General features: G+C 41.9%; 1 protein-coding gene across 1 annotated transcript in view; it reads right to left on the bottom strand.

Annotated features, from left to right (window-relative positions):
• The window catches only part of PHF21A (PHD finger protein 21A), a gene marked incomplete in the record, with an annotated part of 290,156 nt that overhangs the window by 176,123 nt on the left and 89,926 nt on the right, over positions 1–24,107 (bottom strand). The window contains 3 exon segments of the mRNA XM_034769562.1: positions 3,237–3,302; positions 5,663–5,695; positions 15,129–15,283. Coding sequence (XP_034625453.1) covers positions 3,237–3,302; positions 5,663–5,695; positions 15,129–15,182 — 153 coding nt within the window.

Raw genomic sequence — 24,107 nt, 5'->3', positions numbered from 1 at the left:
CAATTGGAAAAGCAGAATGTTATACACCTCACTTCAGTGAAAGTTGATTAAACAATGGCAAATCTGTCCACAAATTAAAAGCTGAATCATCATCCCACAGCTGGGGTTAAAAGAAGATGCCCCATGAACATACCTAGGGGGGAAATGAGAGCTAAGTCTCCAATTAGCTAAATCTCCCAGCAGAAACTGGGAACCCTGACTCCCTTCTAGTCAAAAGCTCTAGCACTGTCTCTCTCTGAACTAAGCATGTGCTACAACACAGTCCCTTAGCCAGAGGAAGTGAGTAAGGCATTACAGTAAAAAGTGCTTTAGAAATGTATGTAAAAGATGTGAGGAAACAGGAGCACACACCAATTTTGCTCATAAAACCACTTTAGAAGTTAGCCTCCTGGATGCGGTTTTCCCCCATATGCAAAGATCAAACCAGTATTTTCTCAGTTACATTTGTTATAAAGGAAAAATAATGTAAATGAGAACAAAAGTAAAGACTCCATCAAAAGCACAGTGTCTGACTCTTAACAAGCTGCATCCCTATGCCTTGCAAAATCACATCTGTGTCTGCAGAGACTTTCAGAAACTCAAAAGGGCCCCTCTCCCCCCCCCACACAGAACTACATACACAAGAAGCATGTCTTCTCTTCATGTAGAAAATGTATGTTCAGTTTAAACACAACTTCATATAATCCTCATTTTAGCAGCCATGCTATTTTTAAAAGGTCATTTTTGAGGACACTAGCAGCTCACAGACCCAGTGGTAGAGATGATAAAGCATCTGTTTTACATCCTGTTTTAATATTTTGATAATCACAAGAATATATATTTAGCAAAAACAAACAATAGGAATGTAAAGTAGGAAACTGGTTTACAATTTAACACTTCACACTTTCTGTGTCACAAATGAGGTCCCTCTTCATGATTACTGGCAGCCAACAATTCAGAAACTGAGTTAATCAAAGCTTTTTAAATACAACTCATGCTTTTTATCACATGACAAAAAATGCTTCACCATGTAAAATTTCAAGATGCTATGCTGAGCAAACAGGGTGCAGCTTCTCCTTAGATGAATGTCCCCGTAAACCAGGGGTGGGCAAACTTTTTGACCCAAAGGCCACCTCTGGGTATGGAAATTGTATGGCAGGCTCCGACTGGAGGTGCCGCCTCTGGGATGGGGCTGAGGTGACAGATTTGGGGTGTAGGAGGATGCTCCAAGCTGGGACCGAGGGGTTGGGGTGGGGAGCTCAGGGCTGGGGCAGAGGGTTGGGGAGGGGCTCGGGGGTGCAGACTCCAGGTGACACTTAACTCAAGCAGCTCCCGGAAGCAGCAGCATGTCCCCTCTCCAGTTCCTACATGGAGGCACGGCCAGATGGCTCTTGCGCGCTGTCCTGTCCGCAGGCGCCGCCCCTGCAGCTCCCATTTGCCGCAGTTCCCGGCCAATGGGAGCTCGGGGCAACGCGCGGAGCCCTCTGGCTGCCCATAAACGTAGAAGCCAGAGGGGGGACGTGCCACTGCTTCCGAGAGCTGCGGCACATGGAGCAGCCCCTGACCCCGCTACCCAGCAGGAGCTCAAGGGTTGGATTAAATTGGCTGGTGGGCCGGATGTGGCCCGCAGGCCGTAGTTTTCCCACCCCTGCCATAAGCAATGACTGAAGAGAAAACAGAGCCAAAAGCAACTAACTTATTCTCAACTGCAACTCGTATCTTCTGTTCAGGTTTTTTATAATTATAGCTTTAAAGAATATCAAATCAGAGTTATAAAACCACCATAAGACAGATGTCTATGTTTTTCTAAGCTTTGAAGTTCCTTCTCCCCACTTCCAGTATCTCACCTCCTGTCCCTGTCTGAACACGTAAACGGATAGTCAATCCTTTGGCATGATGGCAAACTAAACCTGAAACTATCAGGAGACCTCTGACCTAACTGAAGAATTCTGAAGCTGCAGTCTCTTTCTCACTCTGACACACAACCAGACTATTGTGCTGATTTCAGAGAACAAATCACCTTCACAGGAGACACAACACAAACAGCAAACTTCAGTTTTTAGTTGAATTAGCCTTCCAATTTAAACGGTTTTCTTCACTATATTGGTAATTTACTCATTAAAATATTGCACTACGTAATAGTAGCTAGACAATGAGTTAAGGAAATTAATGCGAAGTTCCATCTTCAAACAAAGTTTCAAAAAGAAACGTTAATTGATTCCTACTACATCCCTTTGAAACTACACAGTTCATGGAAGTAAACTTTTACTTTCATAAAGTCTATTTAATTCTTAAACAGAATATATGCAGCACAAATATAAATGCAAGAAGCTAGATGTGATGTGGGATACAGCTATACATTCTGCTTAAACATGTTTCAAAAACTATTTTTTTTCCATGCAGGAAAAAAGTCAATAAAGTCCTTTGTGAATTTAGGCCACAGTGACCAAGAGCTGGCTCGATGCAATTATATTTTTATAGTAATATTGTAAACATGAATTAACAAAACAGGGGTTTTTGACAGTTTTTTTTTAATGCATAGGTCAGTAGAACTATGTATCCCATCACAAGAAAATCTAAATTCAATAGTTACCCATATGGCTTTGCAAGTCCTCTAGACATTCTATAGAGTAATCATCTGTCTGCCAATGACCAATATTTTCAGTCTATATATGGAGCAATCCCCACTAGGTGACTAATGCCATTAGCAGTCAATTGTGGAGCAGCCCATTAGAAACCAAGCACCAGTCAAGACGAGCAGTTAGCCTAGGAAAGACTAACATACTGGCTTGCTATGGACTAAGAGGTATCCAGTGTTCAAAGGGATGAATCCAGAAGCCCTTTCTCAGTTTCTCAGTCCATAAAGTGTAAGAGACTTCAAAGAGTTTTGCCTAAGTAAGGACTTCTTGGTTTAGAATAAAGTGAGTGAACTTTAGACTATAACTCCGGTCTCAAGTTCAAATCACTTTAACAAATTGCCAGTCTCTTCCCACTTCTGTTTCGTATCAGGTAAAATATAGTTTAAACAGAACGCTTTCTTGCAGCATTTATCAATCCAGGCCAACAGATAGACTAGTCTGTTTGTTCAAGCTCCATTTATTTGTCTTTATTTTTTGTTGTGTTAGAGAAATTAAACAAAACCCCAAAACGTCTGACTGCCCATACTTACATCCACACAAAGAAATTTAGCAGCTCTCTTAGAAGATGAAAGCAGACATTTCTTTAGAACACAGTGTTAAAAATATCCGTTTCCCTACCTGTTTCTCACTCAAAGCTGTGATTTTGGCTTGGAGTTCATGAAGCTGTTTCTTCAAATCAGCATTCTGATCAGAAAGAAAAAAATATCTGTGAGAAAAATATTCCATTTGTTAACACAATAGGAGCAGGACTTCTTGCATGGTGTACTACAAATAATAAAGCACCTCTGGACATACCACCAATCAGATTATTCAAATGGCCAAGTAGAGGCTTATTCAAAAGTCATCTGGTACAATAATCATTAGTGGATTTTTCCAGTGTTCAAAAATAAATTTTGGGGGGAAGGAAGAGATGTGGCTCAGTTTCGAAGGAGTAAGTTAAAACATCCCTGGGTGCTTCACAATATGCTGTAATAAGGTTAATTTGTATATCACTGTATTTTCAGATCAGAGAAGCCAGAAGGAAAGCTGTTTATCTTAGGGATTTCTATAGTACGCATCACATACTAAAAGTATTCTCACCTCCATTACTTATTCAGTGACAGACAGATATCAATTGACTGTCAAGGACTTCAGTAACCATATCTATTAGTAGGAATTAAACAACCATGCACTACAAATGAGAGGTGGAATATATCTACTACATCCTCTTCCCTCTTTTCGGTACAATAGTCTATGTCTTTTTACACCTTAGTTTATATTTAGAAAAGTTGCGGCAGCCTTAACAATGCACCACTCATGTTAGCAATTTGCCTACAAGGACATTTTCTCAAGTTTAAGATTCTGAGAGCCATAAACAGCTCACTGTACAGGATGTGATAGGGAACTCAATTTTTATTTACTAAATCTAATAAAAATACAAAGAAAAAAATCAAACCAAGACACACACACACACACACACACACACAGAAAATGTGCTTAACAGCTTCAAAATCTTGTTTTGCATAAGTTTCCCTGCATTTTTCTTCTTCCATTTTCTCCTCATGCAATCTCTTTCTATGTCAAGTCATAGCTCACCTAGATTGTTGATAAGGGAACACATTTCTGTAAAATGGCATGCACACCTTCGGCGCTATGTAAAAACATGAAACCAACAAACCTCTATTACTACTACAGGGACTACCATTCTCAGAATAACTTCCACATTCCTCCACACAACTTTGAAATGCATCCTAATCCTGACCTACAATCCCTTCTAGTCCTAGGATATCATAAAGCTCCAAAAGCTATTCCAAATCTTTACTCTCAGCCCTCCCTTGCTGTTCCAATACTGGCCCACTTCACAGCTCATTTCTGACCTGCAGCATCTATGCCAGTAAAACAAATGTCTTGCTCCAGTGTCTACTCACCAAGCACATACTCAGATAATGCAAATCATAGAAGATAGCAGAAGTGCATTTATTGGGCTCAATTCAGACACAGCAAAGAAAGATTTAAAGCAGTGAGGGGGAAATATTTGCACCACTAGGTGAAGCACTGACTTAGTTTCTCAAAGTGATTTTAGGGTTGGCAAAAAGAGCCAGGTTAACTGCCCTGGAAACTAAAGTCCTCTATTTGCAGAGCAGATAGAGCAGGAGCAGCCTACAAGCTTCCTCCCAACCCCATCCCTTTGCTAAAGTGCCTTAAGCCCTGACCTTAAAAGCCTATTGCTAGAAACAGGATGGGAAGTTTAATGCACATGGCTAATTTGGTCATTAGCTTGTCTCATGAGATGACAGAAACTCTGTCACCTTCTACACTCTACATTACTCTACCCTAGCACACATTTTTTCTCTCATTCTTACTACTTGCCTTCATGCCCATTCATGTACCCAAGAAAACCACCTCCCCACTTCTTGTTGTGCCTTTTCCATCATGTTTCCTTCCACATGCCCCTATTCCTGGAACTCTTTCGCTCTATTCAAATCCCTCATTGCAACTCAGTTTAGTCCATCAATGTACATCAACTCATTTAAACAAACCAAACAAATGCAACTGCATATGCTAAGATAGCATTTTCTTCTAGTTGACCAATGAACTGTCTTAATTTTGCAGGTTCCTTGGAACTGGGCCCTCATCTTCCTTATTACTTGTACAGACTGTTACCAATGCTTAAAACAGGCAATCAGTGCCAAGTGTGGTGGAAGTGTTTATGTTGTGGAAAGGTATCCACCAGCCACTGAACTGAGACCAGCGATTCATTTCAAACAGGTCAAACAACCATTAGATAATAAATTGCACTTATTACTGACGTAGGTTGAATTTAAAACATTGGCAACATGGAGTTGAAAGGCTCCTTATCCTATTATTAATCCTCAGCTATTCAATATTCCCCATCTATTTTTAAAACTTATAACTTGCAAAGAAAAAGAAAGCATTACTTTACCACGACAGCAGATGATGAGCAAATAAACAATGGCAAACAAGAGGTCATGGACTTAGTTTATTTTTTAATACCTTAACTCCAGGAGTAATAAAAGCAGTATAAGACAAAATACACATTTTACCTGTGGATCTTGCTTCATTTGGGCAACCAGTTTCTAGAAAGAAAGAGATATTCATCAATACATTACAGGGTTCAATCAAGGTTTGGTTTATTGGACAGTTTATGTAATGGCCCTGATTAGAAGTTGGAATTTAAAGAAGACATCCTGTACTTAAAAAAAATTAAAAAAATAGCAAGAGTTAGCTCATCATGAACCCAAATTATTTTATAATTCACAGAAACACTGTCATTAATATAATGAGACATCCCTGTTAATTCTATAGTCAGCCCGTCACCTTTCATATTTAACTGAAGGATGCTACTACCTTACTTCTTTTTAAGCAGTTCCTGCAAAAAAAGATTCCCTTTAAGGACAATTTAAGCCAGCTGGATAACCTAATCAAATAGCTGTGTGTTCTCTAAAACTGCTGCCTTCTTTGCCCACAGCCATAAGGAATACTGAACAGACTGAACTACTTCAGATACAATAGTTGTTTGTTTGTATAAATCAAATGCAGCACATTTTAGGCAGTAAGGAACTGCTTGTGTGTTGGTCTGGCTGGTTCCACGTGCGAGACCCATGTTCAGAAGAGACTTTTCCACTTTCATCCCTTGAATTGGCAGTGACTGAGATCATCATGGATGAAATATCCCCACATCCAAGGGGAAGCAGACAGATGGTTACACCATTCACTGCTGTTCCTCCTTCACTTCCTTCAGGAAGTTGCAGAAGGGTGCTGCATATATAGCTAAGCAAGAGGGAGGTTATCAGGATTTTACTAAGGAAAACCAGAAGCCCAAAATGATGAGGCAAGATAAACTCAACAACGCAAATTCCTGTTTTAATGGTGGCCATTTCACTACATCAAATTATTCATCTGTGAATCTGAAGGGGACATGGTAAAGTCCACACTTGCTTCCCTATCCCTTTAAAAGAAAAGAAAAAGAAAAGAAAAAAAGTGGAAAAAGAATCCAGAATATAAACAGATCCATTATTACACTGCATTTCACTCACATCAAATTGCTTGAAAAATTGTTAATTAGCATTTCTTAAAGATTTCAGACTTTATTTGTAATTAAAATAAATAACAAATACAAATAAATTTGTAAAGTCTCCTTTCATATCCTAAAAAAAGACAGATAGACATGCCACTTTAGTCATGCAGAGAAGTGGATATCTTCCCAAAGGTTTATATTCTTGGCCCATTTTCATCTGCTCCTCAGTGCTCACTACCTCAGGCCTTGGCTACACTTGCGAGTTGCAGCGCTGTAAAGCCGCCCCCAGCGTTGTAACTCACTCCCCGTCCACACTGGCAAGGCATTTGCAGCGCTGTATCTCCTTGGTTGCAGCGCTGCATGTACTCCACCTCTCCGAGAGGAATACCGAGTGCAGCAATGCCGCGCCAGTGTGGCCACCCAATGCGCTGTGAATGGCCTCCAGAATTATTCAACTGTATCCCACAATGCCTGTTCTAGCCACTCTGGTCATCAGTTCAAACTCTACTGCCCTGGCCTCAGGTAACCAACCATGTGACCGACCCTTTACATTCCCCGGGAATTTTAAAAATCCCCTTCCTGTTTGCTCTGCTCAGCCCAGCGTGGCGTGGAGTGCTATCAGCAAATCTTTCCAGGTGACCATGCCTCCATGCGCCAAGCGAACCCCAGCATGGAGCAATGGCGAGTTGCTGGACCTCATCAGTGTTTGGGGGACAGGAAGCTGTCCAGTCCCAGCTGCGCTCCAGCCGTAGGAATTACGATACCTTCGGGAAGGTATCAAAGGACATGATGGAAAGGGGCCATGACCGGGACGCCCTGCAGTGCAGGATTAAAGTCAAGGAGCTGCAGAGTGCCTACCGCAAAGCCTGCGACGCAAACGGCCGCTCGGGTGCTCCCCCCGCGACCTGCAGATTCTACAAGGAGCTAGATGCGATACTTGGGGTTAACCCCACCTCCACTCCGAGCACCACCATGGACATTTCAGAGTTGGTGGGGGGGTGGGGGAGAGAGGAGGAGGAGGAGGAGGAGGAAGAAAACGGGAGTGATGGTGGTGGGCTGGATGGAGACACCCCAGAATCCCTGGAGCCATGCAGCCAGGAGTTCTTCTCGAGCCAGGAGGATGGTAACCAGTCGCAGCGGTCGGTACTTGGTGGAGGACAAACAGAAGAGCAGGTTCCCGGTAAGCGTTTTTTTTCGGGAAGGAATTTTTTCGGTGCGGGCTCTTTGGGAGAGGAGGGTTAAGCATGCATGCCTAGATGCGGAATAGTGCATTGATCGCGGTAATCAGCCTCGGTAATCTCTTCGAATGTCTCATCCGGAACGTGTGCAATGCGCTTGCACAGGTTTATAGGGAGAACCACTGTGGTCCTTGTCCCAGCCAGGCTAACGTGTCCGCGCCACTGTGCCGCGAGGGGCGGGGGGACCATTGCTGCACACAGGCAAGCTGCATATGGGCCAGGGCGGAAGCCGCATTGCAGTAGAAGACCCTCCCTTGCTTCCCAGGTCACCATCAGCACCGAGATATCGTCCAGGACGAACTCCTGTGGAAAATGTTGGGACAGTGTTCAGTGTAGGTGCCCCGTGAAGCTGTTGGCTCTCCCCAAGGCACAGAAACCCACACGACAATGCAGCCCTGAAACAATCAGTCCCCATTACTCACCATTTTGAGGCTCCCGTGGGATGTGTGCGCTCTGTTTTGGAAGGGAAAATTATGCTACTGTGTAGACCCTGTGTGTTTTCTACTTCTTAAGTGCGGGGGGAATCATTACTCTGTCTGGTATAAACAATGCTGCCTCTGTTAAATGTTACGTTTTGCCTATACAGCTGCATCAACCTTGAGACCTCAGCCGTCCCTCTTATCGCCTGCTCAGAGACCGCAAAGACTCAGGTAGAGACCGCGAAAAAGCAAAGAAGACATGCTGCAAGAAGTGATGCGGCAATCTATTAAAGAGAACGAGAAGGCACAGGACTGGAGGGAGAGAGAAAGCAGGATCCGCCAGGAAAACGCAGCGCATCGGCGGCAAAGCACCGTGCACTGGCAGCAAAGCACTGATAGGCTCATCAGCATCCTGGAGCGCCAAGCAGATGCTATCCAGGAGCTGGTAGCCATGCAGAAAGAGGAGCAGTACCAAAAACGCAAACGCCACCCCACTCCCCCCCACAGCCCTTGTCCCAAAACTTTCCGTTGTGCCCCACTGTCACCTCCAACCCACTTTCCCCAACTCCCGTGTTCTTCACGCCACCCGCTGCCTCCAACACCAGTATCTTCACCACGCAACCCTGAAGACCACGACCCTTACCCTCTGCACTCAACCCCCATCACCATGCAGTATAGCTGCCCTGAAGTGCAGCACTCACTGCACAGCACACCAGACAGGACATACACGAATCTGTGACTGCACTGTTCCCCACTCCACCCCCTTTTTTCTTTTCAATAAATGGATTCTTTGGCTTTGAAAACATTCTTTATTATTGCATAAAGTAAAAGACTCCTTAGCCCGGGAAATAAACAGGCACTGCAAGTCTGCTTGTCTGCTAAGCAGACACGGATTCCTAAAGATTGGAACTACTGCACTTCACTCCTGTGCAGGGCACCAGATATCACTGCTGGTTTTCAGCCTCAAATTGCTCCCTCAAGGCATCCCTAATCCTTGCAGCCCCGCGCTGGGACACTGTAATAGCCCTGCTCTCTGGCTGTGCAATTTCAGCCTCCAGGTGTTGAACCTCGGAGGTCCATGCCTGAGTGAAGCTTTCACCCTTCCCTTCACAAATATTATGGAACCGCGGGGATGCTGCTTTCGGCCAAGTCCAGCTTCCCATACAGAGATTGCCAGCGGGCCTTTAAACGGCCAAAGGCACACTCCACAGTCATTCGGCACCGGCTCAGCCTGTAGTTGAACCGTTCCTTGCTGCTGTCAAGGCTCCCTGTGTAGGGTTTCATGAGCCACGGCATTAACGGGTAAGCGGGATCTCCAAGGATCACAATGGGCATTTCAACTTCCCCTACCGTGATCTTCCGCTCTGGGGAAAAAAGTCCCGGCCTGCATCTTCCTGAATAGCCAAGTGTTCCGAAAGATGCGTGCATCATGCACCTTTCCAGGCCAGCCTGTGCTAATGTCAATGAAACGCCCACAGTGATCCACAAGCACCTGGAGAACCAGAGAGAAATACCCCTTCCGATTAACGTACTCGGATCCTAGGTGGGGTGGTGCCAGAATAGGAATGTGCATCCCATCTATCGCCCCTCCACAGTTAGGGAACCCCATTTGTGCAAAGCCATCCACTATTTCCTGCACATTACCCAGAGTCACGGTTCTTCTGAGTAGGATGCGATTAATGGTCTTGCAAACTTGCATCAACACGATTCCAACGGTCGACTTTCCCACTCCAAACTGGTTTGCGACTGACCAGTAGCTGTCTGGAGTTGCCAGCTTCCAGATTGCAATAGCCACCCGCTTCTCCACTGGCAGGGCAGCTCTCAATCTTGTGTCCTTGCGTCGCAGGGTGGGGGCAAGCTCCTCACACAGTCCCATGAAAGTGGCTTTTCTCATCCCAAAGTTCTGCAGCCACTGCTCGTCATCCCAGACTTCCATGATGATGTGATCCCACCACTCGGTGCTTGTTTCCTGAACCCAAAAGCGGCGTTCCATGGTGCTAAGCATGTCCGTGAATGCCACAAGCAATTTCGTGTCGTACGCGTTACGCGTCTCGATAACATCGTCGGAATCCTCACCCTCACTGTCACTTTGGATCTTAAGGAATAGTTCGATAGCCAAACGTGACGTGCTGGCGAGACTCGTCAGCATACGCCTCAGCAGTTCGGACTCCATTTCCCGCAGACAGATCACGCTGCACAGAAACCATTGAAAGATGGCGCCAAAGGTGGACGGAAACAAAGGGATTTCTGGGATGCAAAGCGATGCATCATGGGGCATTGGGACAGGACCCAGAAGCCCCCACACCCACGCCCCCTTCCCACAACCCACGGCGCCAGAATGGGAAAAGGTGCTCTGTGGGATAGCTGCCCATAATGCACCGCTCCCAATAGCGCTGCAATTGCCGCAAATGTGGCCACGATAGTGCGCTGGGCAGCTGTCAGTGTGGACAGACTGCAGCGCTCTCCCTACTCAGCTGCACAAAGTCAGGTTTAACTCACAGCGCTGTACATCTGCAAGTGTAGCCAAGGCCTCAGATAAAGTTATGTTAAAATAACTGCTAGTTTTTAATATAAATTTTATTTAAAATTTGGAGAGATTATTTTCTCACAACTTTTCATAAGACAACTTGCAAAAGTCAGTTTGACTATAAACTCTCTTTCATACAGCATTAAGTATCAGCAAATGTTAGTAAGTTAGTGCAATATTTTGATCCTATCCTCCAAGTAGGCAGGAGTTCAATGTGAGAGAACACAATGGAAGCTGGTCTTAAATTGTTTAAAATATTTCTTCTCTACTTTGCCTACAGATGGGGAGAAAGGAAGGGGTAATCCAGGCTCTTCCATTAATCTGCCCCAAGAGTACTAGTGGAGACCAATTCTTCTGTGAGGACAGCCAAATGCAACTCCCTTTGAAGTCCCTCAACAATAACAAGTGAATTAAGAAGGGCAAGGTGATTTAGAATGAAACCAAGCACTGCCTTCCACACAGCAGCTGAAAGCACTACTTCATATATTCAGAGAAGCACAGAAATGTAGGGCCGGAAGGGACCTTGTGAATCATCAAGTCCAACCCCCTACGCTGTGGCAGGACCAAATAAACCTAGACCATCCCTGACAGGTGTTTGTCCAACCTGTTTTTAAAAAACTCCAATGATGGCGATTCCACAACCTGCCTTGGAAGCCTATAGTTAGAAAGTTTTTCTTAATAGCTATCCTAAATCTTCCATGCTGCAGATTCAGCCCATTACTTTTTGTTCTACCTTCAGTGAACATGGAGAACAGTTGATCACCATGTCCTTTTTGTAATAGCCCTTAACACATCTGAAAACTATTATCGGGTCCCCACTCAGTCTTCTTTTCTCAAGACTAAACATGCTCAGTTTTTTTCCCCCTCACAGGACAAGTTTTCTAAATCTTTTACCATTTTTGTGGCTCTCCTCTGGACTCTCTTCAATTTGTCCGCATCTTTCCTAAAGCATGGTGCCCAGAACTGGACACAGTACTCCAGCTGAGGCCTCACCTGTGCTGAGTAGAGCAGGACAATTATCGCCCATGTCTTACATATGACAATCCAATTAATACACCTCAGCATGATATTAGCCTTTTTTGCAGCTGCATCATGTTGTTGACTTCAGTAAGATTCCTTATTCCTTCCAGCTTAGAGTGAAGGATAGAATTGAGTCTCGAACCTGAAGCATCTTTCCATTTGCAAGAAGTTATGATTCCCATTAGTGGCAGCCCTGTCCAGGACTTATTTCTGCAAGACTTTTGATCATTAGTACAGTGGGTGGTGCAGGAAAGGAGAGGAGAGTCAGTTCTAATGAGTTTAAAGGGCTACAATCATAAATATAAAATAGGGAGATGCAATGAAGGAAAAAAACACCTAGCACATTAAAGTGAGTTTATTTTAATACTGTCTCCTTATTATAATCACAATATTTATTTTCATATAACAGAGTACTATAGCTGCCACAGGTAAGGTGCAGAATAAAGAGGTTGGAAGGTTGTACAATATGAAAAAGTTTGATACCACTAATTTCATATATTTCTAGATACACATACATGTCCCCATCAGCAACATGGGTACAGGGAATGAGGAAAAGGAGGAATTTGTACAGTTAACTTAAATTTAATGAAGCCATCTGAAACTGATGAACAAAGATGAATGACATGATGAAGAACAATTCACTCAGTGACATGCAGTGCTGGCTTCTGAGTGTGCTATATTGTACCTTTTGCTGAAATACAAAATATTACCAATATATATTTCTATGCAAGATTTTTCTTGAATCAAAATTATATCACTCACATAACTTACTTTTCCAACACACTGCCTAATGTCACTCTCCATTTGAGCTGTACAGCAGTAAACAACAATGAAGTTTCCTGAACTCCATCTTTACTTTGTTAAAGATACACTTATATGCTCCTGAAAAAGTTACCTTTTAAAATGAAAAATATGATTAGTAGAAATAAAAGTGAAGACAAGGGGCAAAGTCCTTTAGGCCAATTTCTTCTTTTATGGCGAGATGCTAGAGACAGTTCCATAACTAGGGCTGAAATAAACCTTCTGCTATAATGACACCTCTGACTTTGCCAAATCAAAACCAATTTGCCTGAAATCAGTCTTCGCTCAGGGTAGAATTTTTTGGGAAAGCCTAAGGCAAATTGGACACACACAAAAATAGAAGATACATGGGTCCATTTTTTAAAAATAATTCTCTTCCTAAACATTATCCAATTTCTAAAAAAACAAAACAAAAAAAACACATTAGTAGACCTATACCTAAAAATATCAGTTGCCTTTAGTAAGTACTGGTACCTTTGAGCAATTTGGGGAGAGTTTGGAATGTATGTAGGACACAATGTGAAAACAGCATTCTGAACACTGCATACCAGTTGACACATATTTTAAGAAACATGCACAGGCCTGATGCATGCTTCATAACCCTGCAACAGTGCCATGGGCCATTAAGAAAGCATTCAGAACCTCAATACAAAACTTTATGAACTCCACATGGAAGATAAGGACCTTCAAAATCCGCCCCACACTTGCATATAAGGGGTTAATGATGCCGTAGGGCGGCTGTGCGAAAAGCAGCCAATCAGAGCCTGACAAGCCCATATAAGAAGAGCTGTAGAACAAAGCAGGTTCAGTTGCTCCCTGGAGCTCAAGGAGGAAGGCCTGGCTGCCTTGCAGGAGGAAGGAACGCCAGCACTGCTACTACCGGGGAAGCTAGAGAGAGCTCCTGGCTGGTGGCTAAGATAGACATGCTGAGGCCCTGAGGGAAGGGTGAAGAAAGTGCTGGAGCTGTGGAGAAGTGGCCCAGGAAAATGTACTGAGAGGTTGGAGGGGATACAGGATGTGGCTGGCATCTACAGAGTCCCTGGGCCGGAACCTGGAATAGTGGGTGGGCCCAGGTCCCCCCACACTGGTTGGACAGTTGGATTGGCCCCCGGAATGGGGAGCGCAGTGTGTGGGGCATGGCCAGAGGGCTGTGTCATGAAGACAATGCTGTAGTCCTTGGAGTGATGCGGGTCCAGGAGCAGGAGTGACGGTGGGCGAGGAACACTGGGAACGGACATACTGACCTGCGGACCTGATCGCCAAGACAACCAGCAAGAGGCGCTAGTATGATGAGTGGAGCCTCATCACAAGCACATAATGCTAATCTGCAATTCTGGAAGCTGGTATCTGGCTCTCTTTAAATGATCCACCTGCTCCCAGTAAAAGGCCTCAGCGTCTATCAGAATGCATCTAAAGCTAGAATAGAGGAAAGGCTTGAGTTCTGTTCCACACTCTTCCATGTTTTGGTCTTAACACTTCATAAACTTTATTCAGTTAGAGCTCACAACATCCCTGTGAGCTAGACAAATATAATTATCCTAATTTTACTGATCTAACCATTCAAGTATTATGCTCATTGTGGTAGCTGACAAAAACAGAAGTGAAGAGACTTGCTCACAGCGAGACAATGTCAGAGCCAAGTTTACAGTTCAAATAGTCTATAAACTTCATCACAGAATCCCACACACATCTCATTTTACTCGTGTAAAAGAAGTAGCAGTTCTCACATGTCCCTGAGAGATACTCACACAGTTAGTTGATTTTATATTAATTTAGTATTTTGAAAAGATAACACTACATTATGGTAGTAACTCCATAGTTATGGTTGTGACCTTACCTTATATTTGAAAAACCATTTTGACACACCTCCACTTACGTTTCTCAATGCTATACCAATCTAACTAAAATTACTCATTTGTGATGAAACGGAATGGCTGTTATTTTTATTGCCATTTAGCATATGACAGACAAACTTAAGCATCCTAACACTACAAAATAAAGATTCTTCTTGAGCTCAGGTGAAAGGAGGCTGTTTCTACAGCCAAATATCTTGGGTTCTATTTAAAATACCACTCGAGTGGCTATCACCCTGGGGTCTAAGCCCCAGCTGCATCAGCATTCAGGATGTTCTCACTGGAACACATCTCTCCATGATTCCAGGATTTTCTCCCTATCCCTCATGTTAGCTGTATGTGCCTTTGGACCACAGAAAGACCTTTCAGCCAAAATTCACTGAAAATGCCCTCTTTAGATTGTTTCCTCAATGCTGAAGAATGTCATTTTAAAAAAAAATTCAGACCAATGGATTTATGAAGTATTTACTGGCATAAAGAAGCCACTGATGGTTAAACAGAAAGTTTGAAGTGTAAAGTTCTATAGCAATTTCAAAACTTAACAGGCTATTGCTATACCTGACCTCTTAGGACTAACCATTACTTGCACTAAAATGTATGAGAAGAAAACCAAGAAATAAAGAATACAACTTACCTGGTGAACCTGAATTTCCACTTTCAGAGCCTCCTGTAGAGTCTGCAACTCCATTCTCTACTTTCTCCACTCTTTCTAGCTGTCTCTTTACTAATTCCACAGTGCGTTCAGTCTCTGGCTTCAGAAAATGAAAGTTCCTTTTCTCCACACTATTGCTGTAGAATAAAGTTTTTATTTTATGGTTAGCAGAAGCCAGAAATTAGGCAGTTTTTAAAACATAGTTATACTATAATAAAAAACATGAATACTGAAATCAAATAGACCATCTTTCATAATAGCATCTGAGTCTAATTTGCAGATGATCCTTGCAAACATAGGGAACCTAACAGCTTCCCAAAGAAAGCTTTCCTTCTGATCTTTAAACCTGACTTGGAAACTTTCTGAACTCCTGAAAATTGACATTCTTGCTCCCTGAGTTAAAGTTTGCGGGCAGACATGTTTGCCTACAAACACTCTACTAACTTACATATTAAACTAGAACAGAATATATATTCCCAGTGCTGCACGAAAGGGATTAAAACATATATCTTTTACTGGAGGAACAGCATTGCATAAGCTCGAAAGCTTGTATCTCACCAACAGAATTTGGTCTGACAGAAGCTATTACCTCACCCACTTTGTCTCTCTATAATCTATTAAGACCATTTAAAATTAAATTAAAAATAATATTCAAGTGGTACATGTTTACAGATGAAGTGCTGAAGAAAGTCAAACCACTGAACTAGTAGTCCTGGGGTAAGTACCGGAGTTTGTTGAAGTGCTAAACCAGTTTAAGACAGCAGTAGCCTCTTCTGGAAGCACAGGGAAAATATTTTCTTCACGCCAGTTTAACTAGTTTAGTTCAATGACTAGTTCATTCAAAGTTAAGACACCAGTTGGAAGCTGAAAATCATGAAAGCTTGTTTTCCACTTCCAATCTTTGAATAAAAATGTGATATGACAGAATGAGATTTACTAGCTCTAAAATCCAGAAGACAAACTAAACGATCAGTTCAATTCACTAATCATAGATAATGCTTTGTTCAATAAATCAGTTATAGTTTTAAACGCAATTTAAAAAAAAAATTATCAAAAAGTTTATTTATTCAGCACATTTAAGGCAGAACTTTTAATGAATTAAAAAAATTAAGTTTTAGTGCATTTTTAGTTGCATTAGAATTTCCATCCAAATACAGCTTGACACAATCTCTCTCTCTCTCTCTCTCTCTCTCTCTCACACACACACACACACAAAATCTAGTAAACAAGAAATGCATTATTCACCACTTTCTAACAATCAAAAATGTAAAAATTAGGAATCTGAATAAATGTATGTTAAACTCTAAAGTTCCTTAAATAAACTTGTACTGTAGCCTCCTAGTTTTATAAAAGCAGCACCAAATTTAGTGTAACAGGTACATTTAATTGAAAATCAGCATGTTGTAATGGTGAGCAACCAGTGAAAATTAACCTCTCTTTAGGAAAATAACTGAAGTACAAATGCAAAGCAAGATTAAAATCTGATTTCAATCAAGGTTTCCTGCTTGCTGATCTAAATTATTAAAATCTGTGATTTAAATCACTTTGATTTAAATCAATCCATGATGATTATTAATAAAGTCAATGAGTCTTATTTTAACATTTTCTGTCTATGGCAGGAGTTCTCAAGCTTCGTTGCACCGCAACCCCCTTCTGACAACAAAAATTATTACACAACCCCAGGAGCGAGGACCGAAGCCTGAGCCCAGCTGCCCCAGGTGCAGGGCCAAAGCCCGAGCCCTACCGTCCCAGGCGGGGGAGGAAGGGGGAGGGCAAAGCCCAAGAGCTTCAGCCCCAGGCAGGGGTCTGTAACCTGAGCCCCACCACCCAGGGCGGAAGTCCTTGGGCTTTGGCTTCGGTCCCGAGCGGTGGGGCTGGGGCTCGGGCTTTGGCCACAGCCCTATGTCCCAACAAGTCTGAGCCAGCCCTAGCGACCCCATTAAAATGGGGTCCCAACCTAGAGTTTGAGAACCGCTGGCCTACGGGAGACAAACCAGGGTTGGGCAGAAAATGAAACTGATTAAGAACGAAGTGAAATTTACCAGTCTAGTTTTGCTGTCCAAACTGAGTCAAATCGCAAAAAGTACTCAGTATATAAATGGTGAAAATATAAGTATTAGATTTTAATTCATTAATTTTTTAAGTTTAACGGACATTAGTTATAGGTAAAGTGTTTTTTAAAGAAAAGGGAGGGGGGGCTCCAATCATGTCTCCTAGAACTGTGAATAGAAGGACCATCTGAGTGTGGCTCTCCCAGCATCGGATATTGAAGAGACAGGGCAGCTGCCTCTACAGCACCACACCCACACAGAGATTCTTCCACAGGTTTCATGAGGTTCATATGGGCAAGTAGGTGGAAATTAGGTGAGAAACTACACATTTCCCAGCTCTTGTGCTGCAAACCTTTATGAGAAAATATAACTCTAGGCTCTCTTACCCTTTCCTCAGAGTCCCCACCAGGGTTCCAGAAGGACCCGTGTCCTGGTAAATTGCTGCTGATGCAACTCCAATTGAAATGCAGTACTTGGGAGCTAAGAGGGGGGTGAATGCTGATGTAAGGAACCTCAGAGGCACAGGGTCTTCCACTGGCCTCAGGGAATCAACCAGATTTGGGAGCAGGCCCCACAGTCTGTGATTAGGCCAATCCCACATATCCCCAACTGGATGACATGAGGGAAACCTCTGCATAGGATTCCTCATGGAGATCTGCTCTCCCCAAACCCTTCATTGTGGGCATGACCACCTGAGAAAAAGATCTGAGCCATAATTTCTCTCATCAGCGTCTCTTTAAACAACAAGAAAACCTACAATTAGTATCCTGCAATAAAATATTAATCCTTTGAGTTATAGAAATGCAAACAATTCACCTATATTCTACCCTACTTTACATATTACATTTTTTGATCTAGAAAGGACAATTTTTTCTTTTTAAACCAAGAAAAATAAAGTTTCCACTTTTTAGATTGCCTGCCAACTTTCTGTCCAAGAGGAATTTTTTTACAAATGAAAAAGAGACTAGTATTGAGAATGTTGAGGCCTTTAACTCTAGTACTTATCTGTTATTGTAGCTAGCACATATTAGGGTTATGTGATTCTAATAGAGTATTAAACATTGCACATTTACACCAGTTTAAAACAAAAAAGGTGAAAAGCAAAGGAAAAATTAAGAGACTATGCTGTCAAACACAATACAGAAAAAGTAAAATCAGGTTTTACACATGTGCTTTAAATTGAATGTAAAAAATAACAGAGCACTGGAAATATAAAGACATTATAACTACCATTAATGAGGGGGCAACAGAGGGTCCTGTGGCACCTTTAAGTCTAACAGATGTATTGAAGCATAAGCTTTCGTGGGTGGCTGACAGTTCAAATTCATTTGTCAGGTGTGTTAGTGGGGCATGAAAAGCAAAGTTCAATTATTCTGAAAATACCCTTAACAACCTATGAGTTACACATTTTAACCTTTATAAAAATTTTGGTTAGTATATGCAATACCATGCATATGTGCAGCTAAAAAGTCTGGGTCATGCTAAATTCAAATTTTCAGATTCAAGCATTTGCAGTCCACTGTTTTCCTTCTGAAATAAGCAATAAATGGGTAATTACTGGCAATTAGTGCACATCACAGGTACACTGTGGCAGGCATGAGGTCAAAGACAAAGCCAGCCAAGAACTGCATCAGTATCTTACTAATGCACAGCTTCACAGAGTCTGTTGCAATTTGAGGATTTTTTTTTTTACCATTTTCCATTTCCCCCCCCCCCCAAAATAAATACACTAAAACCAATAACTGGGGGGAGGGAGGGAATTTTAAGCAGCTCCTTAAATTTCAAAGGGCTTTGGATCAGATTCCATATAAAAGGAGCTCTAGATAAGCCCAAAACTCACCTCACAGGGCAAGAGAAATTAGCAAGGAAAATTAACATCTTTCTCTAACCTTTCTTCCTCTTAAATTCACTAAACTCTTGACTTGCTCCCTCTTTCCCTCATCTCACAACCCGTTACTCTTTCAAAAGAACTGATTTTGGCCCAACATTCCTTTCAATTAAGGGCTAAGGGCACAAACCAGTTCTGAAAAGGTCAGCCAGACCCACAGAAAGCAGTTCAAAACTGCCACTTTTCTCCTCTTGAACCATTCTTCCAGGCTAGCTGCTGTATTTGTCAGATAGTAGCACTACTATTCTTTTCGCAAAGAAATGGAATGAGGATCCCTGAAGCAGTTCCCAATTCTTCTTTTTTAAAATACAAATAAAATGTTATACAGTATAAATGCTTTGTATTAGTAATAAAAATAATACTTATATATAGGGCTGTCAATTAACCGCAGTTAACTTATGCAATTAACTCAAAAAATAAACTGTGATTAAAAAATTAATTGTGATTAATTGCACTGTTAAACAATAGAATACTAACTGAAATTTATTAAATATTTTTGAATTTTTTTCTAAATTTTCAAATATATTGATTTCTATTACAACACAGAATACAAAGTGTACATTGCTCACTTTACATTATTATTTTTTATTACAAATATTTGGCACTGTAAAAATGATAAAAAATTGTATTTTTCAATTCACCTCATACAAGTACTGTAGTGCAATCTCTATCATGAAAATGTAACTTACAAATGTAGATTTTTTTGGTACAGAATTGCACTCAAAAACGAAACAATGTAAAACTTCAGAGTCTACAAGTCCACTTAGTCCTACTTCTTGTTCAGCCAATCGCTAAGACAAACAAATTTGTTTACATTGGTGGGAGATACTGCTGAGTGCTTCTTATTTACAATGTCACTTGAAAGTGAGAACAGGCATTCACATGGCACTCTTGTAGCCGGTGTTACAAGGTATTTACGTGCCATATATGCTAAACATTCATGCTTCGGCCACCATTCCAGAGGACGTGCTTCCATGCTGATAATGCTCATTAAAAAAATGTGCTAATTAAATTTGTGACTGAACTCCTTGGGGGAGAATTGTATGTCTCCTATTTTACACACATTCTGCCATATATTTCATGTTATAACAGTCTCGGATGATGACCCAGCACATGTTCGTTTTACATGTACCGTTCATGGTACTCCAGAACAATGGGAGCAGCGAACCGCAGCCACTGGGAGCCACGATCGGCTGAACCTGCAGACGCGGCAGGTAAACAAACTGGCCTGGCCCACCAGGGGCTTTCCCTGCACAAATGGCGGAACAAGTTTGGGAACCACTGATCTAGACCATCCCTGACAGGTGTTTATCCTACCTGCTCTTAAAAATCCCCAATGATTGAGATTCCACCCCTCCCCAGGAAATTTATTCCCATGTTTAACCACTCTGAAGTTAGGAAGTTTTTCCTAATGTCCAACCAAAACCACTCTTGCTGCAATTTAAGCCCATAGCTTCTTGTCCTATCCTCAGAGGTTAAGAACAACAATTTTTCTCCCTCCTCCTTGTAACAACCTTATATGTACTTGAAAACTTTATGTCCCCTCTCAGTCTTTTCTTTTCCAGACTAAACAAATCCAATTTTTTCAATCTTCCCTCACAGGTCATGTTTTCTAGACTTTAATCATTTTTGTTGCTTTTCTCTGGACTTTCTCCAATTTGTCCACATCTTGCCTGAAATGTGGCACCCAGAACTGGACACAATACTCCAGTTGAGGCCTGATCAGTGTGGAGTAGAACATAAGAATTACTTCTCATGTCTTGCTTATAACACTCCTGCTAATACATCCCAGAATGATGTTTGCTTTTTTTGCAACAGCGTTACACTGTTTACTCATATTTAGCTTGTGATCCACTATGACTCCCCAGATGCTTTTCCGCAGTACTTCTTCCTAGGCAGTCATTTCCCATTTTGTATGCGTGCAACTGATTGTTCCTTCCCAAGTGAGTACTTTGCATTTATCCTTATTGAATTTCATCCTATTTACTTCAGACCATTTCTCCAGTTTGTCCACATCATTTTGAATCTTAATCCTATCTTCCAAAGCACTTGCAATCCCTCCCAGCTTGGTATCGTACACAAACTTTATAAATGTACTCTTTATGCCATTATCAAAATCACTGATGAAGATATTGAACAGAACCAGACCCAGAACTGATCCCTGCGGGACCCCACTCATTATGCCCTTCAGGTATGACTGTGAACCACTGATAACTACTCTCTGGGAACGATTTTCCAACCAGTAATGCACCCACCTTATAATAGCTCCATCTAGATTGTATTTCCCTAGTTTGTTTATGAGAAGGTCATGCAAGATAGTATCAAAAGCCTTACTAAAGTCAAGATATACCACATCTACCGCTTCCCCCCTGCCCACAAGGTTGTCAAAGAAAGCTGATTTGACAAAATTTGTTCTTGACAAATCCATGCTGACTGTTACTTATCACCTTATTATCTTCTAGGTGTTTCCAAATTGATTGCTTAATTATTTACTCCATTATCTTTCTGGGTACAGAAGTTAAGCTGACTGGTCTGTAATTCCCCAGCCTGTCCTTAATTCCCTTTTTATAGATGGGCACTATATTTGCCTTTTTCCAGTCTTCTGGAATGTCTCCCGTCTTCCATAACTTTTCAAAGATAATTGTTAATGGCTCAGATATCTCCTCAGTCAGCTCCTTTAGTATTCTAGGATGCATTTCATCAGGCCCTGGTGATCTGAAGACATCTAACTTGTCTAAGTAATTTTTGACTTGTTCTTTCCCTATTTTAGACTCTGATCCTACCTCATTTTCACTGGCATTCATTATTTTAGATGTCCAATTACCACCAACCTTCTCGGTGAAAACCGAAACAAAGAAGTCATTAAGCACCTCTGCCATTTCCACATTTTCTGTTATCAGCATGGACGCATGTCCTCTGGAATGGTGGTTTAAGCATGAAGGGACATATGAATCTTTAGCACATCTGGCACCTAAATATCTTGCGATGCCGGCTACAACAATGCCATGTGAATGTCTGTTCTCACTTTCAGGTGACATTGTAAACACGAAGCGGGCAGCATTATCTCCTGCAAATTGTAACCAAAGTTGTTTGTCTGAGCGATTGGCTGAAGTACGACTGAGTGGACTTGTAGGCGCTAAAGTTTTACATTGTTTTACTTTTGAACACAGTTATTTTTTGTACATAATTCTAAATTTGTAAGTTCAACTTTCATGATAAAGAGATTGCACTACAGTACTTGTATTAGGTGAATTGAAATATACTACTTTTTTCAGCGCAAATATTTGTAATCAAAAATATAAAGTGAGCACTGTACACTCTGTATTCTGTGTTGTAATTGAAATAGATATATTTGAAAATGTAGAAAACATCCAAAAATATTTAAATAAATGATATTCTACTATAGTTTAACAATGCGATTAATGTTTGACAGCCCTACTTATATAGCATTTGATCTGTGGATCTCAAAGTGCTTTACAAAGGATTGAAGTATCATTATCCCCATTTTACAGATAAGGAATCTGACACAGAGTTGATGCGATTTGCTTAATAGTCTAGCCAGTTCTGAAATGCTGCTGAGCACACAGTCTGGAAAAAAAGAAAAACAAACAAACAAACAAAAAAGAATTTTGTTTAAGTTCAGCCAACAGCATTTATCAAACTGTTGTACTTCAAACAAAATTTCATGTTTTCTCCTCTCACGCTGTTGCACTCAGCCACACTTCAGAACTGGTGGGGATCATATCTTCCCATCTGCCTCTGAGCAGAGGACAAAAAGCAGGTGGGTCTAAGCAGTGGGGTAAAGCCCCAAAAGAGAGTGCCAATGGCAATTACCCCTACCTATACTGGCTCTGCAGGAATCCAGGCTCCACACGGTGAAAGGAGGTGGAACCAGAGATGCAGCTTTTTCTACAATACTATTCACCTCACAAACTAACACTGACCAGGCTCCAAAATGGGATCCAGAAGAGCCAACAGCAAAGGATTTTCTCACTTCAGGATTAATGCAGGAACTATGCTATCATTGGGCCACAGTGCACAGACACAGAGCCTCCCAGTAGAATACCCAGTATGTTTTTGAATTATCCCTCCCCAAGATTTACAAGGATTTGAGGCTCCCAAATCTCCTATTACTTTCACAGGGGACGGAGTATAGGCTTTTGACAGAAGTAGTGAAAAGGAACCCAGAAGGAAGATTACCTACCTTACAATAACTGCGTTCTTCAAGATGTGTGGTGTGCCCGCGCTGTGTGCTTTCAGGACCAAAATATCTTCATTAGCACAGGTGTCTGTTGGTCTGCACCTGCACCTCCTCATGCTTTCATCCAAAGGCATAAAGGGTGGCACAGACCAACTGCCCCCCAGTTTGAATCAGGATACCATGGATCAGGATAACCTAATCACAGGGGAGGAGGGCAGGTTGTGAATACTCACAGGGACCACACATCTCTAAGAACTCCAGTTACCGTAAGGTAAGTAGCCTTTCCTTTCTTTTCAAGTTTTGTCCCTTGCGGGTATTCACTGTGGTGGTCTCCCAAGGGTGAGAGGAAGTATGTTGTATCCGAGTGGGGAATCACTGAGCCAAAAGGAGGCATCTGTGGCTAAAGTTTACATCAGTGTATAATGTCTGGTGAAAATGTGCACAGAGCCCCAAGTGGTGCCTTCGCAAATCTCCAAGGAGGGACAATTTCCTGTGAGGAAGCTACTGATATCACTTTAGATATTGTAGATCCTGACCGTTTGAGGAGGAGAGATTTTAATAATGTCAGAGGAAGATGCAAGAAGGTATCCACTTAGAAAGTCTGAAAGAGATAGCTTTCCCTTTCAGTTTTTTGGCAATAGCAACAACCAACTTTGGAGACTTCTGAACAGGTATTGTTCTGTGCAGATAGAAGACAAGAGCTCTGTGCACATTTAGGGAATGGAGTCTTACTTCCTCCATGCTTTGGTAAAGTTTAGGATAAATCACTGGCTGGCATACAGCTTGGTTAAAGTAAAACTCAGAAGACACCTTAGGTACAA

Source organism: Trachemys scripta, chromosome 4, assembly GCF_013100865.1.
Source record: "Trachemys scripta elegans isolate TJP31775 chromosome 4, CAS_Tse_1.0, whole genome shotgun sequence".
NCBI lineage: Eukaryota > Metazoa > Chordata > Testudines > Emydidae > Trachemys > Trachemys scripta.
The sequence above is the reverse complement of the archived record's forward strand: the minus strand, read 5'-3'. Positions and strand labels throughout refer to the sequence as shown.